The sequence below is a fragment of the Cynocephalus volans genome, chromosome 7 (genome assembly GCF_027409185.1).
Source record: "Cynocephalus volans isolate mCynVol1 chromosome 7, mCynVol1.pri, whole genome shotgun sequence".
NCBI classification, from domain to species: Eukaryota; Metazoa; Chordata; class Mammalia; order Dermoptera; family Cynocephalidae; genus Cynocephalus; species Cynocephalus volans.
In genome coordinates, this window is record NC_084466.1 from 145,295,125 (window position 1) to 145,312,754 (window position 17,630).

At 32.7% G+C, this 17,630-nt stretch overlaps 1 protein-coding gene across 2 annotated transcripts in view; it reads left to right on the forward strand.

The window, feature by feature from the left end:
* Positions 1 to 17,630, forward strand: part of ATRNL1 (attractin like 1) — an 819,545-nt gene that overhangs the window by 278,746 nt on the left and 523,169 nt on the right. For both annotated transcript variants that reach the window (XM_063102060.1, XM_063102061.1), the window contains exon 21: positions 12,547 to 12,599. In XM_063102060.1, coding sequence (XP_062958130.1) covers positions 12,547 to 12,599 — 53 coding nt within the window. The remainder of the gene's footprint in view (positions 1 to 12,546; positions 12,600 to 17,630) is intronic.

Here is a 17,630-nt window from a genome sequence, read left to right on the forward strand (position 1 = left end):
ATCACTGCTGAAAGAAATTAAAGAAGACAAAAAAGATGGAAGGACATTCTATGTTAATTGATTGAAAGAATTAACATTGTGAAAATGTCCATACTACCCAAAGCAAACTGCAGATTCAATGCAATCCCCATCAAAATACCAATGACATTCTTCACAGAAATAGAAAAAGCAACCTTAATATTCATATGGAGGAACAAAAGACCCATGATAGCAAAAGCAACCCTGAGCAAAAAAAAAAAAAAAAAAAAAACCCAGCTGGAAGCTTTACATTACCTGACTTCAAATTATACTACAAAGCTATAGTAACCAAAACAGCATGGTACTGGCATATAAACAGACACACACATCAGTGGAACAGAACCAAACCAGAAATCAACCCACCTCCTTACAGCTGACTGATCTTTGATGAAGGCACCAAGGACCATACGTTGGGGAAAGGACAGTCTTTTCCATAAGTGTTGAGAAAATCGAATATCCATATGTAGAAGAATGATATTAGACCCATACCTCTTGCCATATACCAAAATCAATTCAAACTAGTTTAAAGACTGGAGTATAAGACCTGAAACTATAAAACTCCTAGAAGAAAACATAGGGGAAACACTTCAGGGTGTAGGACTGGGCAAAGGCTTTTTGAATAAGACCCCAAAAGCATAGGCAACAAAAGAAAAAATAAACAAATGGGATTATATGAGACAAAAACCTTCATTACAGCAAAGGAAACAATCAACAAAATGAAAAGACAACTTCCACAATGGGAGAAAATATTTGCAAATCATATATCTGACAATGCCAGAATATACAAGGAACCCAACTTTACAGTAAAATAATATTAATAATAATAATAATCCTATAAAAAATGGGCCAAGGAATTGAATAGACAGTTTTCAAAGAAAGACATACAAATGCCAATAGGTATATGAAAACATGCTCAACATCAATAATCATCAGGGAAATGCAAATCAAAAGCTCATTGAGGTACCTTCTCACCCCAGTTAGACTGGCTGCTATTAACAAGACAGAAAATAACAAATGCTGATGAGGATGCAGAGAAAGGGGAAAACTTCTACACTGTTGGTGGGACTGTAAATTAGTGCAGCCATTATGAAAGATTGTGTGGAGCTTTCTCAAACAACTATAGATGGAACTGCCATGTGATCCAGCAATCCCACTGCTGGGTATATACCCAAAGGAAAGGAAATCATTGTTGAAGGGATACCTGCACTCCCATGTTTATCACAGTTCTATTTATAATAGCCAAGATATGGAACCAACCTAAATGTCCATTGACGGACAACTGGATAAGGAAAATGTGGCATGCATGCACAATGGAATACTACTCAGCCATAAAAAAGAATGAAATTCACAGCAACATGGATGAACTTGGAGAAAATTATGTTAAGTGAAATAAGTCATGCACAAAAAGAGAAATACTGCATTTCCTCACTCGTAAGTAGGAGCTAAGAAGGAAAGAGGAAGGTAGGAAAGAAGTAAAGAAACAACAAAAACCAAAGAAAGAAGCAACAAACACAGTAATATGTTAAACTTTCAGAAAGAAAGAACAGAACTGTGGCTATTAGAGGAGAAAGTGGGAGGTGTAGGAGGTTAGGGAGAAATTAGTTAATGGACACAAAGAATGAGTACATTTCATAATGACAGATATGCCAGCTGTCCTGATTTTATTATCACATATTGTACACAAATACCAGTAGTCAACTTTGTACCCCACAAATATTTATAACTGATTATTTTTCAGTAATAATAATAATAGTAATAAAATAGAATTAGAGATCTCATGCCAAGAGAAATAATAGGCTTTTGAAGTGGAGAAAATGAGGAAGTGTGATATTCTCATATATGATCTGGATGCTGTATATGAGTGTAGTGCCAAAATAATCTGTAGCTTCAGATATGGATAGGATTGTTATGAAATGTCAAAGAAAATATATTTTTTGTCTTGAAATTCTACCACATGTGAAGGCACACACTCAGTATCTGGTACTTAAAATGATCTGGAGGGCTATATCAGTTTTTAGGAAATAGGAAGTAGATTGGAAAAAGATACAGTAATACAAGAACCAGCTTAGTTATGTTGTAGACTTCTGAGAACACTGTCAAAGTCCCCTGTTGAAAAACAATTGGCAGCCCCCAAATAAATAATTTTAATATGTAATATCTACTACAGAGATTTTAAATACTAGTACCACAAAATTCTTAAAAATATACAGGATAGGGGCTGGCTGGTTAGCTCAGTTGGTTAGAACTCAGTGTGTTACACCATCAAGGTCAATGGTTTGTATCCCTGTACTAGCCAGCTACGAAAAAAAAAAAAAAAAAATATATATATGTATGTATGTATGTCTATTTAAATGTATATATAAAATATGTATATATGATAGGAATAATATAGCATAATTTTAATTATTGTATTAATGAAATTCAGTAATATTCATAAATTGGAACTAATTTAATATTTGGTTCTTAGTCTCTTAAAAGGAATCTCAAATATTCTCTAGACACATTGCATACTAAAAGATGTGTGTAGGATATACCATGAACAGTGTAACTACTGATGATCGGATTTTCTGAAATGATGAATACTTCTTGGTTAAGTTCTGAGTAAACTTATATATGAGGGTATCTCAAAAAGTTTGTGAAAAAATAGAATTAAAAAAGAATACATATATTTCCATGAACTTTTTGAAGTACCCTCATTGGTAGACTTTCAATTTAAATGGTAGTTGCATTCTTAGGAAATTTCAGTGTATGTTATAAACATGCAAAACTACTTTGTGTTTATATATAAAATGGAGTTAGGTTCCAGGCTCAAATAATTAGAAGCAAGTTTTTCACCTGATTAAAAACATATGCTAAATTATTCTAAATTTATGTGAAATTTGGGCCACTTTTTTCTTTTGCAGGATTGCATTGTGCATTGAGGATGTCTACTGTGTCTACTGTCCCCGCATCCCTTTTAGCCCTTTTAGTAAATTTCATTAGAACTCCATAATTATGGAGATAACTGATTGTTATCCATACTTTTACACCCATTGAGAACCACTGACCTAATCAATTAGTGTCATCCTTTATCTAGTGTTTTGTTGTTTCATTGATTCACATAAGATCTTATAGTATTTCATTGATTTCTGTTGAAAATTGCATATTTATGGTACTGTTAGATATTTTGTTGGTAGATAAATCAAAATCAATGGATTGATTTAGAATTGTTTTACTTTTTATCCACAGTAAATTCCAAGATAAATTTCTCAAAGGCATATGGAATTACAACTACAGTTCCCTAAGATGTATGGCAGTATTACTGAGCAGGATTTTAATTGAGTAAACTTATTATAATTGACTCCCCTTTTCTGTTCCTTATACCTTTCCTCTTTACTTATCTCACAACTTCTTCATAGCTATTCATTTTAGGCTTAAGACCCTGGTGTGCAGAAGAATCTCTTGGAAGATGGTAACTAAAACTCTGGGATGGGGACCAAAATTCTGCTTTACTAACAAGCACTCTGGGTAGTTGTAAAATAATAATCCCTGACACATTTTGAGAAATATTTCCGTAGGAGGATCTTCTTCCTTAGCATTTTTTCTTCCCTTTTTTACCGTTAGTCCAGCAATATCTCTGAGATTATTAACGATTTTTCTCTATTTTGTTCTGTCAAGTCATTTTTGGGTGAAAGGGATTAGAAGATGATGCTAATGTCCTTTGCATTTTAGGAGGATCAAACTTATGCCTTCTTTTCCAGAACAGTTTTGTGCCTTCTTTTCTAGAATAGTTTCTGGCACATAGCATGGACTATACATATATATATATGTATATTTATATATACACACACACACACACACACACACATGATATGTATATATACATATACACACATATATGATATTTATATATACATATATATATATATATATATATATATATAAAAGAATGTATCTTAGGACTTTTGTTTTTCCTAAGTATCCTTATCCTTAAAAAAAATTATTGGAAATGGGGAAAAATACCTCTTTCATCTCTGTGCCTTAATATACATTTATTTGTTATGCAAGGAATACAAAGTAAGGATCATTTGCTATACAATCTGCCTCATAATGCTCCACCTAGTTTCTCATAGGTTCTCATAGATTTGCATGGAGATTCTCAGCTTCATAAACACAATAGAATAAGCAGCTAGTGAATATAGACTTCAAACATCAACACTAAATATTGTTAAGATCCGTCTAGGTCATTTTTGCAACTGCAGATAGAACTAATGGTTTAATTGTGCTGATGAGTCAAGCAGACTTGATGTCTAAAAAATAAAGTAGTTGAGGATTTCCTTTGCTTGCTTTATTCTGCAACATTTATTCATGAGGGAATATAAGGCAGTACCAAAAGCAGTAAATCTCAGAATATCAGTTCAGAAAGCATAGTGCTAAACCAGTGTAAACTTGCCCAATATAAAACCATATTTGGTTGTGTTCAGTTTCTACCTGCCTTGTAAGAGGGTCAACACGAGCACAGAAACTTTCTATGTCAGGTAAATGTTTGCATTCTTTTGGTGTTTTACTTACTGAATTTAAAGCTCCTGGATTTTAGGAATGTACTTCCGAGTTTAAGTATTAGCTGTACCATCAGTCTTTTAAAGCCAACCCCTCATCTGCAGAACTGTACTAGATTGAATTTCATTTAATTGTCAAGTGTAAAAGCTTTCTAAATACTAGTAGGCTATATTTCCCAGCCTCTATTACAGTTAGATTGGAAGTCATTTTATTGAGTTCTGACCAATAGGCAGAAATAATTTTCACCACTTCCAGGTCTGGCCCCTAAAAAGCTCATTTGCCACACACCCTTTCTTTCCCCATTCAGCAATTCAGTGGAGAGAAAGATGAGGACCTAAAAGATTGCAGAGGCTGGGAACAGCCCAAGTTCTGGAGGACTCATGGAGCAAGACTTTTCCCCAACTCCACCCCTCCACATTGGACTGTATCTTCAGCTACCATAAAATTTTAACGTAAAAAAATTACTGAGATTTTTTGGTTGTTTGTGGCAGGAGTTAGCATACCCTTCTATGAATAATTACTATTTTCTTAGCACCTTGCTTGACATCCTTAATTACGGTTCTTTCATTTGAATAAACTTATGTGACCTGTTTATTAAACATGATTGCTGGGTTAGATTAGTAAACTGTCCGTGGAGTGTTTAGGGTTAATTTGTTTTTTGATCCCCATTCATTTTTTAAAACTTCTGCAAACCTTCAAGCTTTTTGTCAGAGCTATTCTCGTTGAAGACTGTTTTTTTAGGAGAGCAGCATAATCCATGATTTCCAACTTGATTATTACATCGACGTCAAGCATAATGAAGTTAAGTGGTTTTAACTCTTCACGGTCAGAATAGGTACTAATACATATAGAATTGTTGGGATTGTTAATAAAAACTACAGTAAGGAGCAGAGTATCAAATTAAGGTGTAGGATATACTAATTACAAGTTGGAAACAATTACAGAAAGAAACAGACATATACGCCAGAGAAAGAGAATACACCTTAAGCCTTTAATTTATTTTGGTCAGGCTTCTATATTTATTATTAAAACTTATCTTGATATATCAGGAGATGGAATAGTCTCCTAGTACATTCCAACTTAACCTTCTATGAAGAAATAAATTATAGTAAGTATGTTAGAAAGTTAGTCATGAGCAGGTAGAGGGAAATGGAAAATTAAACTACTCCATTATTACACCCAGGTCCGTCCCCTTTGGGTAACTTAGTACATGTTATAACAGACTGAATTATGGGTAGGGGCATGCACATTAGGAAAAAGATTATATATCCCAAAATGTCAATCAAATGTGTCAATCAAGCTTACAAATGCATATGTGAAATTAATAGAATAAAACAGGCCTGAGTTTACATGTAAGCGCCATTCTCTGCTCAGGGAATTGGCCCACTTCTCCTTTGAAGTGTATCTTCCTTTGCTCATTAAAGCTTTGCTGTTGCTTTTGACTTGTGTCTCTGGTTCTTCATTGACTTGGGAAAGGACTGAGGCAGGCGGGACACTCATCCCCTCTGACAAATTTCAATATTTTAACGTAGAAATATATCTGGTATATGTGTAGATGTTTTATCAAAATATAGACTCATTTCAAATGCATGTGTATTATAAGATGGATTACTGCTATGCACTACTATGTCAGTTTAATTCATTTCTGGGGACCCTAGTGCAGTGGCTATGTTGTATAGTTTAGCACTTTTACTTATAAAGAAAATGACAAGTGATTGAAAATATTTCAGTGTAGTCTATTTCTAAAATAATTTCCTTATTTTTTTTGTCTTGCCTTGACATCTGGCAGATGCAAATATAATATCCTCTATTTTTATTAGTGTTTTTCATCTTCATTGCTGCCATCATCGTCCACATTATCACCATAGTTATATCGGGATGCTTGTCTCTTTTATTTAATTCTTATAACAATTCTGTGAAGTAGGAAGTATTACTATCCCATTTTACTGTGAAGGAGATTGAGGCTTGCAAAAGTTAATTTGTCCAAGGTCACAATCTAATTAGTGTTGGAGTAGGGCTTCTTCCATCTAGGTTTCTTTGACTAAAAAGTTAGTTCTCTTTTCCTATTAAATGCTCATTATTTCCTCATTAAGAATTACTGACAAATGAAAATTGAGGCACTATTCCTACATTGAGAAAAATTTTTTTATTCCTCTTATTGATAATTTGTCTGAAAACTTGTGAACATTATTTGTGAGTTATATACTCTAGCTTTTGCTTTCAAAATGTTAATGTAAAAATACTTAGTATTTAATTAAGTTAAGAACTAAAAATCAATTTTAAATTAATTAATTAATTAATTAATTAAAATTAATTTAAAATTCTTAATACTTTTTTTAGGGGAAGAATTGCACAATATAGATATTGCTTTGTTTCCTCAGAGACTTGTGTTCTAACTATGCTAAGTTTCAGACTAATCACTACTCAGGTCATATTTGTCTTTTTTATGTGAATTATTCTCTAAGTTATCAGTAATTTCAATTTTGATTTTATTTTTGATCCAATAATTACTTGTAGAATTTTTTTTAATTTTAAAGACATTAAATTATTAGTTGTCTTTTTATAATGATGTATAATTATACATTTTAATCAGAGAATGTAGAGTATATTATTTGTACTTGGAGTTAAGATCGGTTTTGGTTGTCATATATAAGGTCATTTTTGTTAATGTTCAATTTGCATTAAAAATATATGCATATTCTGTAGGGCACAACATTCTCATTCTGTGTATACATACATACATGTATGTATGTATAAAATAGCAAGTCAATTAAATGGCAATATCAAAGGTGCAGCTAATATGGACCCCTGCCTATTCCAAAAAAGATGAGAAATTATAGGTAAGGTTGATTTTTAAAAATTAAGATATATAGCTGAACTACATATTCATAAAGAATGAAATGAAATAATCCCTAATGACCAGAAATGAAGATGTATTAAAACCAGAGTAAGAGACTTCTGAACTGATGCTGGAATGGCTTGGTGGACACGATTTTGCTCCTGAGTGTGGTGCAAAGCTGGCACTGAGACCCCTGTATAAACTCAAAACTCTTTAATGACTATTTCCCTAATGTAAGAAGGAGTAGAAATATAATCCTGAAGAATCAGAGTGACATGTTGTCTCTTCCCAGGGTGCTGCTTAAGGAGAAAAATCTCCTAGGAGAATTTAAAGGCCAAGCCAGAGTGTGGGTGTGGAGTTCAAATTTACACTACCAATATGGTGAGGGAGGCTCAAGCTGACAAATTAATTTATGGACTTGTCCTAGTTGAGTGAAGCCTTTAGGTCAGTGGTCCTCAAACTTTTTGTTTCTGGGGCCCCTTTTTACTCTTGAATAGTATTGAGGATGCAGATCTGAAAGAGCTTTTGTGTATGTGAGTTATATTTACTGTATTAGAAATTTTAAATGAGACATTTATTAAATATGAAAATTATGAATTAATTATATGTTTAAATAATAATATATTAATAAATATCTATTTTCCAAAACAAAAAACCAGTGAGAAGGGTGGCATTGTTTTACACTTTTGCAAATCTCTTTAACATCTAGCTTAGTAGACAATAGCTGGATTCTTCTATCTGCTTTGGCATTTGATCTGCTTATACGCTGTTTTAGTTGAAGTATGTAAAGAAAATGTGTCCTCACACAGACTTTTGGGGGGAAAAGTTTTTTTACAAATCCTTTCAGATAGTTGTGGCTATACTTATTTCATATTTCACTAGAACTTGACAAGGTTTCTTAAATGTCGATTGAGTTGCAGTGTATATTCTGCAACGACATCAGTGAACTTTTCATGTTCTATTACCTTTAATCTGTTAGTCTATCTTGCATGCATAAAAGATCATTCAAAGGGCAAGGTAGTTTTTTTTTATATTTCTATATTCTTTTCTTTCTAGTATCATTCACTTCACATAATGTTTTGAGATTTATCCAAGTTGCTGCATCCATGTAGCTGTAATTTCTTTTCAAAGTTGTAGAGTATTTCATTGTATGATTATAAAACGTCATTCATTCATTCTCCCATTTTCCTATTTGGTAGTTCTAGTTTTGTTTTTGTTTTTTACCATTACCACTAATGTTTTATTAATATTCTTGTATATATCTTCTGGTTCACAAGTACGTACATTTTTGTTGAGTATGTATTGGATATCCAAATTTTCAACTTCAGCAAATTAACTCTTTTGTAAAGTGGTTATGTAAAATTATACCCCTTTCAGGGCTCTATGGATTTTTTTAATGCTCCACATTCTTGCCAATACTTGGTGTTCTAAGACATTTTAATTTTAACAATTACCCTAGATTTCTTCTCTCCTTCTGAAAGAATAATGGTTACTCTGTTGATTTGTTGCCTAGATGATCTGTCCAATGCTGAGAGGTGTGACCAGATCCCCCAATATTATCACAGAGCAGATGCTGCTTCTGTCACTCTGGAATGGGCTTGGTGGAGAGAGACATCCTCTTCTTTTCTTTATCTCTGTGTTGACTCGCCTTGTGTCAATGCACTCCAGTGGCTGGCAGATCATCTGCATGGTGGTTGTGGTGTCTAGCTGCTTTTGTGGCAGCCATGGTTACTGTGGTGGCTGTTTTGGGCCACCCACATGGAGGTGATATTTTTGGCATGCTCCTTGGCTCTGGCATTGTGCCTGGTTGAGGGGCAGGGGGTCTGGTCCGTGGGTCCATGCCTTGGGTCCCTAGGTGGCCCGTGAGACACTGGCATGGTGTGCCTGGTTGTGGGAGGGGGGTCTGGTCCCCTTGTCCATGCCTTGGGTCCCTGGACAGGCCCTAAGGCACTGGCACAGTGTGACTGGTTGTGGGAGGGGATCCCATTCCCTGGCTCCAAGCCTTGGGTCCCCAGGGAGCCCCTGAGGTGCTGGTGCAGTGTGTCTGATTGTGGAAGGGGGGTCCAGACCCTGGCTCCATCCCTCGGGTCCCTGGGTGGACCCCGAGGTGCTGGCATGGTGTGTCTGGTTGTGGGAGGGCAGTCCAGTTCCTGGCTGCAAGCCTCGTGTACCCGGACAGGCCCTCAGGCAATGGCATGGTGTGCCTGGTTGTGGGAGGAGGGTCTGGTTCCCAGATCCATGCCTCAGATCCTCAGGTGGGCCCTGCCCCATGCCAGGCTCCTAGGCACTGGAGTGGTGTGTCTGAGCTGGAACTAATTTTTCTATCCTTTGCTTACTGCTGAAGTTGGGGGACTTCCTGTTGGGACCAGTACATGAGCTCTGTGGTTTAGCTAAGTTGCTGCTTTACTGCTGCCTCCCTAGGAAAGACTTTTTGTGTAGCACATGTTATAATGGTTGGCTTTATAGGTACTTCTGGCTCTCCAGAGACTTGGTGCACCTGGGTTGTATAGTAATTCTGATCTGGGCCTGAGTCTTTTCATCAAACTGCACCCCATGAAATTCTATATTCTTGACCAGTCTCCTCTGAATGGTCCTACACTGATTTGGGTGCAGATCAGCTGTCTTTGCTGTATCCCAGTGTGCCCCTGGTGGGCCCATCTCTCCCACTGCCCATGCTGCAAACACTTCCCCTGGGATGGGCCATGCACCAGTCCCTTGGGACAATTCACTGGCCTCTGAGTGGCTCCATTTTTTCAGCTGTTCTGCCTCCTCACTCCTATGTGAGCCCACGGGAACCCTGTTAGTGGTCTTGCTGGCCTGGGGTCCACCAAGACCTTCTTCTCTCCTGCCTCCTCCAAGCAACTCCATCTGAAGAGCACAGCTGTGGCTCTGCCAGCTCCTGCTCCATGTGCTTAGCAGCTCCAGCCTTAAAGCAGCCATGGCACAAAATGATCAGAGCAGTTTTTTCTTTCCCTCATCGTGGCTTCTCCCGCCTTCATGAACTCCATAGGTCTCTCTTCCTCTTCCCCTGAGCTCCAGCGGCCTCTGCTTGGCTGTTGTTTCTTTTTTATGTAGTTGTAAATTGGTTGATTTTTGGGAAAGAGTGATGCTGGGACTGTCTATTCTGCCATCTTGACCGGAAGCTCTAAATTTGGTTTTTAACAAGGTTGTTGATTCCTTATTTCTGTTAAGATTGTGAGCCTAACTAATAATGAAAGCTAGCAAAGTTATTTCCTAAACATGAACATATAATTTTATCCTTCTGAGAAAATTTGCGGATTGAAGAAAATAAAATTTTCACCATTCTTTGTAAAACTTATATTATATTGAAGATAAACATATTACAATAATTTTCAGTCCCATATAAGATCATATAATTCGAATAAACTAAATATTATTAACAAAAAAGAAAGCTTTATAACTTACATTAAAGAAATGGGTTTGTATTATAGAGTTCTTAAGGTTAATATATGATGAACTAAAAAGCACTTGAAATTCCTTGTCATTTATGAAAGTTAGTAGTTTTAGATTGCTATGGGACTTTGAAACCATCTATTTGGGCAAGTTAGAAATGCAAGGGATATTATGCATAACAATGCCGGGAATATTATATTGAATATTTTACTATTCTAAAAGTAGTATTAAGGTACCCATAGGTCAAATTTATTTTTTACAACAGAGAAAGGAATTATAATGTTTTATATAAATTAGTCCTTCAGTATATGTATGTACTTTGTATGAAGTGATGGGATTTAAGGAGGCAAGTCTGAAGGAAGGTACAAAAGTGTAGGAATTTGTATAGTATACATTTTGAAGTGTTTAACAGAGCGATAATAAGTACGATCATTTTCTAACATTAGAAAACTACCATATATCACAGAAAACCTAACACCCAAAATGCCTTTTTATTCACAGAGTTGCTGGTAAAAGGACTATCATATTTCTACCTTAATTTTGTAGTTAAAGAAAGATTTATTCTTAAACTTATTTTTTGGCATGAATACAAAAACTAGCAAGCACATGGATGAAAATGTATGAGAATGTAATCTAATTATTTAGCCTATTATTATCCACTGTTTGACTATTTTTTTTTTTTTTTTTTTGGTGGCTGGCCAGTAAGGGGATCTAAACCTTTGACCCTGGTGGTGGTACACCAATCTCTAACCAACTGAATGAATAGGACAGTCCTGTTTGACTCTTTATTAATTAAAATATTTATGTATTACTATATTCCTCTGTTCTAGTGAACTCTACTAAAACTAAAGACATTTTGGAAGATCTTGTTCACTCCTTGAACTTTTACATATAATTTAAAAATTAAGCCACTTAATTCAGTTATCTGGTGTATATATTTTACCAAAATTTATTTGGAGGGTGTTCCAAGAAATAGCATTATGCAAAACCAAGCTATATTTTTGTTAGTCATTGTCATTTTAATTTTATTCTGCAAACAGCGATTGAAAAATATGAACTTCAAAAATTTTGAAAATACTGATGATTTTCTCCCACTGCTATACTTAACCATTTTTGATGTATTTAACTTAGAGTTCATGACTTTGCTTACATGTTCTTTCATTTTTACAATCTGGTTACATGAATTCAAAGTTGGAGTTCCTGAATTTAGTCCATATTAGACTATTTTGTTAGGGTTTGTTGATTTAAAGAAAACTTTTTTATTCATTACCCAACTGAGGAGGTCTTTTTTTATACAGATTTGTTGGTTTAGAAACTGAGGAAAAATATATTAATTTTAAAGAATATCACAAGTAAGAAAATAATGTGGATTTATGAATTTTCTTCTTCTCCCCAAATGTGTCTCTATATCTTTATTCAGACTTTCAACTTCCCTTCATTATTAAGGGAAGGATACATATCCCAAAGCTCATAATCTTATCCCATCTGATTTTTGACAATCTTTATATTCCTCTTGTGTGTTTATTTTCTTCCTTTCCACTTATTTTTTCTCTCTCATACTCATGTATAGGCTTTCTACAATTAATTATTTTGAAGACTTGTTTTTAAATTTCAATTAATGATATAGTTTTGAAGATGTTTTAATGTAGAGTTTAAATACATTTTCTGCTTGCAGAAAAACACGAGGCTTATGAAATACATTGTTTAATAATAAATGAGTTTTTGTGTTTCTACAGATGTGACTCTGAAAATCGCTATGTTGGTAATCCACTTAGAGGAACATGTTATTGTAAGTATTTGTATATTTTTACATTTTAAATAATTGGCTTGTTAGCTTCAGGCAATAAAAGTCATCTCGAACTAAAATTTTCATTAATATTTTACAATTTCTATTTCTTAAATCCTATAATACAACTTTATATATTTCTAAGAAAGGCAATATCTTTTTGCTATATTCTCTTAATTTTGTTTGGTGCATTTTCTTCTATTCTGAAAAATAACATAGCAATAGATCTTATTCTGAACATGGAACAGAAAATAGAACTTAATTAAACTCAGGTGATTATATTGCAAACTTTTCATTATGATTAAGTTTTTAGCAAATAGAATTTTAAGGTAGAGATTTTGCAGGTGTAGGTTTAACTTTTTAAATAACAGCCAATCTCTTTTCCAAATGGTTGTACCATTTTATATTCCCACCAGCAGTGTATGAAAGTTTCAGTTCTTTTAAATGTTGGCCTTTGTAATAGGTGTGAAATGGTATGTAATTCCCACTTTAATTTTCATTACTGTAATGACTAATGATGGTGAGCATCTTTTCATGTGATTGTTTGCCATATGCATACATTTTATTTGAGCAAGTGTCTCTTTAAATCCATTGCTTACTTTGTAATTGAATTATTTGTTTTCATGTCATTTTTTCAGGATGCTTTATTCTAGATACAAGTCCTTTATCAGATTTTTGATTTTCAAATATTTTTTCCTAGTTTGTGGCTTGTGTTTTCATCCTAGTAACACTACTTTTCTGAAGTGCAATTTTTGATTTAGATGAAGTTCAAATTATGAATTTATTCTTTTGAGAAATCTTAGCCTAACTGTCGTTACAAAGATTTTCCCCTATGTTTTTTTCTAGAAGTTTTATATTTTTAAGTTTTCCACTTAAGTATGTGGTCTATTTTGAGTTAATATTTATATATACTGTAAGTTATTCATTGAAGTTTGTTTTCCTCCATATAAATATTCACATGTTTAAGCACAACTTATTTAAAGGTAATCCTTTAACCTGTGAGTTGCTTGTGCACCTTGGTTGAAAATTTGTCTGTATATGTGTGGGTCTATTTTTTGGATTGTCTAACTGTTTCTTTAATTTATTTGTTTGTTTTTATGCCAACATAGCACTTTTATAATTAGTGTATTTTTATAATGAGTATTGAAAGCATGTAGCATTTATCCTCCAACTTTATTCTTCCTTTTAAAACTTATTATGACTATTCCATTTTCTTAACATTTACATATGAATTTTAGCATCTGCTTGTAAATTTTTATGAAAACACATGCTGGAATTTGAATTGGGACTGTTTTGAATTTATAAATGAATTTGAGAGAGAATTGACATCTTAACAATAGTGAGTCTTCTGACCCATGAACACAATATATCTATTTTTAAAAACTATTCTTTATCTCAGAAATATTTTACAGTTTTAGTTGTACAGGTCTTTCATGTTTTGGGTTTTTTTTGTCAGGTTTTTCTCTACATTTTTAATATTTTTGATGTTGCTGTTAATGGTATTTTTAAAATATTTCTGATTTTTCCTGGTATTTATGATTGCAATTGGTTTTTAATGTTGATTTGTATTCTTCACTTTGCTAAATTCACATGTTAGTTCCAGTGACTTTTTTGTACATTTCATCAGTATGTCTACATAGATAATAAAGTCTTCTGCAGATAATACAAGTTTGATTTCTTCCTTTTCTGTGTGGATATCTTTTATTTCTTTTTCTTTCCTTATTGCAGTAGGTAGCACTTCCAATACTATGTTGAAAAGATGTAGTGAGCATATAAATATTTATTCTGATTTTGTTTCTGATCTTAGGGTGAAAGCATTCAATCTTTCAGCATTAAATATGATGTAGGTTTTTCCCAGATGCCTTTATCAGATCGAGAAAATTGCCTTCTATTTTTATTTTGCTGATCATTTTTATTAGGAATGGTTGTTTGTTTATGCCTGATGATTTTCAGCATTAATGTGGATAAACATAAGGAGTTTCTATTTTATTTTGTTAATAGAGTAACTTAATTTTAAAAAATTAGTGAATGGTATAACTTTATATGGATATACTACTTTTTGTTGGTTCATCTACAAGTTGATGGATATCGGGATCGTTTCTAGGTTTTGACTAGGCTGTAAACATTCATTCATATGGTCTTTGTGTGGACATATGTTTTCATTTTCTTCTGGTAGATTCCTAGAAGTGTAATTTCGGAGTTGTATAACAAGCTTATGCTAAACTTATTAAGAAGCCAGCAAATGGTTTTCCAGCATGGATTGTACCATTTTCATTCACACTAGCAATTTATGGATATTTCAGTTTCTCCACATAATCATCATCACTTGACATTATCTGCCTTTTTGAGTATAGACGTTCTAGTGTGTGTGTAATGGTATCTCTTTAATGTAGTTGTATTTCTTTAATGACTAATAATGTTAAGCTCAATTTCATGTGTCCATGCTTTGAACATGTTTTGTCATGTGTATAAAATATATCCTATTTTCTAATTTTCTTTTGCTGTTAAATTGTATTTTTAAAAATTGTATTTTCTATTTACATTTTAAATTTAAATTTAAAATTTATTTTAGTATATGGATCTTATATTTATCAACTTCAATGGTCTTCTCCTTCCATTAATTCTGTTTATAGATTTGCTTGGATTTTTAAACACAGTTAATTATACTACATGCAAATAAAGATAGTTTTACTCCTTTTCCAGTCTCTTTAATCTCCTTATAAGGATGTTTAGGATCTCTATTTCAGTGCTAAATGACAGTGATGGTAATAGAATGACAGTGATGGTAATAGACATCAAGTAGGGTGTTTATTATAATTTATGGAATATTCCCTGTATCAAATTAAGCAAATTCCTAACTTATTTTGCTACAAGACTTTATCATGAATGACTTTTTCTTTTACCTTGTTAAATGCTTAATTGCATTAATCAATTTTCTCATGTTAAACCTCTTTTCATTTTGGGCTACATCAGAATTAATCATGGCATAGTATTATTTGTGACACAGCTAAATATTACTTGTTTATATTTTATTTATAATTATTTTCAGTATAAATGAATGTGGTTTGTCTTTTTTGTACATTATTTTTTCTAACAAAATGACTTTTGACGATGTTTTTTAATTTTTTTCTTTCCTATGTACATATTGTGGAATTATGGTAATAGCTTTTAAAAATTAATTTGGAAAAGACTTTTATCTTTTTAAAAACAGCAACAGTTAAAACTGTTACTACATGACCTTTAAAGATTAAGTAATTCAACCCTAATCTCTGGGTCTGTGCTTTTTAATTGGTGTGTTTTTGTTTGTTTTAATTTTTTCCATTTTATAGAATCAGCTTTTGGTCTTATTCATCCTTTCTCCTGATTTTTTTTTCCAGTTCATCAATTTTAGCTTTTGTTATTCTTTTCTACATTTTCTATATGAAAAGCATGATAAGTGCTATAGTATTTCACTTTGTTCTTATTTATTTACTTTTTTCATTTATTTATTTAAAATAAAGAATTGTTTGCCCAAAGTCTTTTAAAGGTGACATCTTGGTTTTTGTTTTTGTATTATTATGAATTATATATTCATACATATATAGTATTTTTCAAACTTATATTGTCTAAATTCTATGTCATTTAAATTATCTTTATTTTCTATCTTTTCCACACTTTTTCTGTTTTTCTTATGGCAAACATCCTGGATTCAGTTTAAGGGGACATAATTTTCATCTGATTTTTTTTTTTTTTTAATTAGAAATGTCTCTTTGACTCTTCCGAGTCTTTAGCCTTTAATATATCCCAAACTAGTTACAATTATAAACACATTATATGACTTACATTTCATTTTTTACAAATATAAAATGTATTAATGATTAAGCCTTTTAAGGTGAAAACTAAAATAATTTTTCTTTTAAATCAGTACTAGCCAATATAAACATAATGTGTGCCATACTTGTAATTTTAAATTTTCTAGAATTTACCTTAAAGGAGTAAAAGGAAACAAGTGAAATGGATTTTAATAAAATACTTTAACTCAACATATCTAAGATATTTTCATTTTAACATGTATTCATTATTAAAAAATCATTAAATCATCAATGAGATATTCCTCACATTTCAACTACTCAATTGCTACATGTGACTAGTGGTTACCTTATTGAACAATTCATCACTAGATTACATAGGACCCCACTCCCTTTTAGAAATTTCAGAAGAATAGTCATAAAAGCACTAGATGGCAGCCTTGCCATTTGTTATGAAATCTTAAGAGTTTATGAAATAATAGTGTTAACAGAAAATATTCTAAAGATTAAATCGAAATTTAAGATGCAGCTCCACAGAGTAACTTAAAGCAATTAAGTACAATATGGTATTAACTTAATTGAAAGCAATACACCAGCAGTTGTACCCTTCATACAGTCTTAGTAGTTTTTCACACATGAGTTTAAAACCCCTAACTGAATATATTAGAAAGCTGTCATGCCTCACATAGAAAAAAGGGTCCTAGCAATGGTATCTAATTTGATTGGCCCTTGTAAATGTTAATTACTCCACTTATTCTCAGTAAATATAGAAAGTAGTAGTCAAAAAGCAGTGAAAGTGTGTTTTTTCTTAAATGCTTTCTATTAATTATAACTATTTTAACAACAAAAATCTTAAATACAAAATGAAAGACTATACTATGACAATGTTATTTAGATCATATATTTCAAAGAGTATATAAAGTCAGTTTAGTAATCATCTACTTTATGCCACTCTTACACTAATTCAAGCATATGTAATGTCCAAACTGCTAATTATAGTGTTTTAATATATTTCTAAGTAATCTAACTTATTTTGGTTTATTTTCACAATATACTTTTTGAAAAATGACTTTTATTTCAAATTTCTCTTATTGCTATTCAGAGTTCAGAGTGGAATTTTGTGGTAATACCCTTACCTATTTTGATAGTAGGGAACTTAATTACTACTTTTATATTAAGTGCTTACCTCTGCCACTTACCACATTTTACCTCAGTTTGTATTACTAAGAAACCAAAATGCTTATTC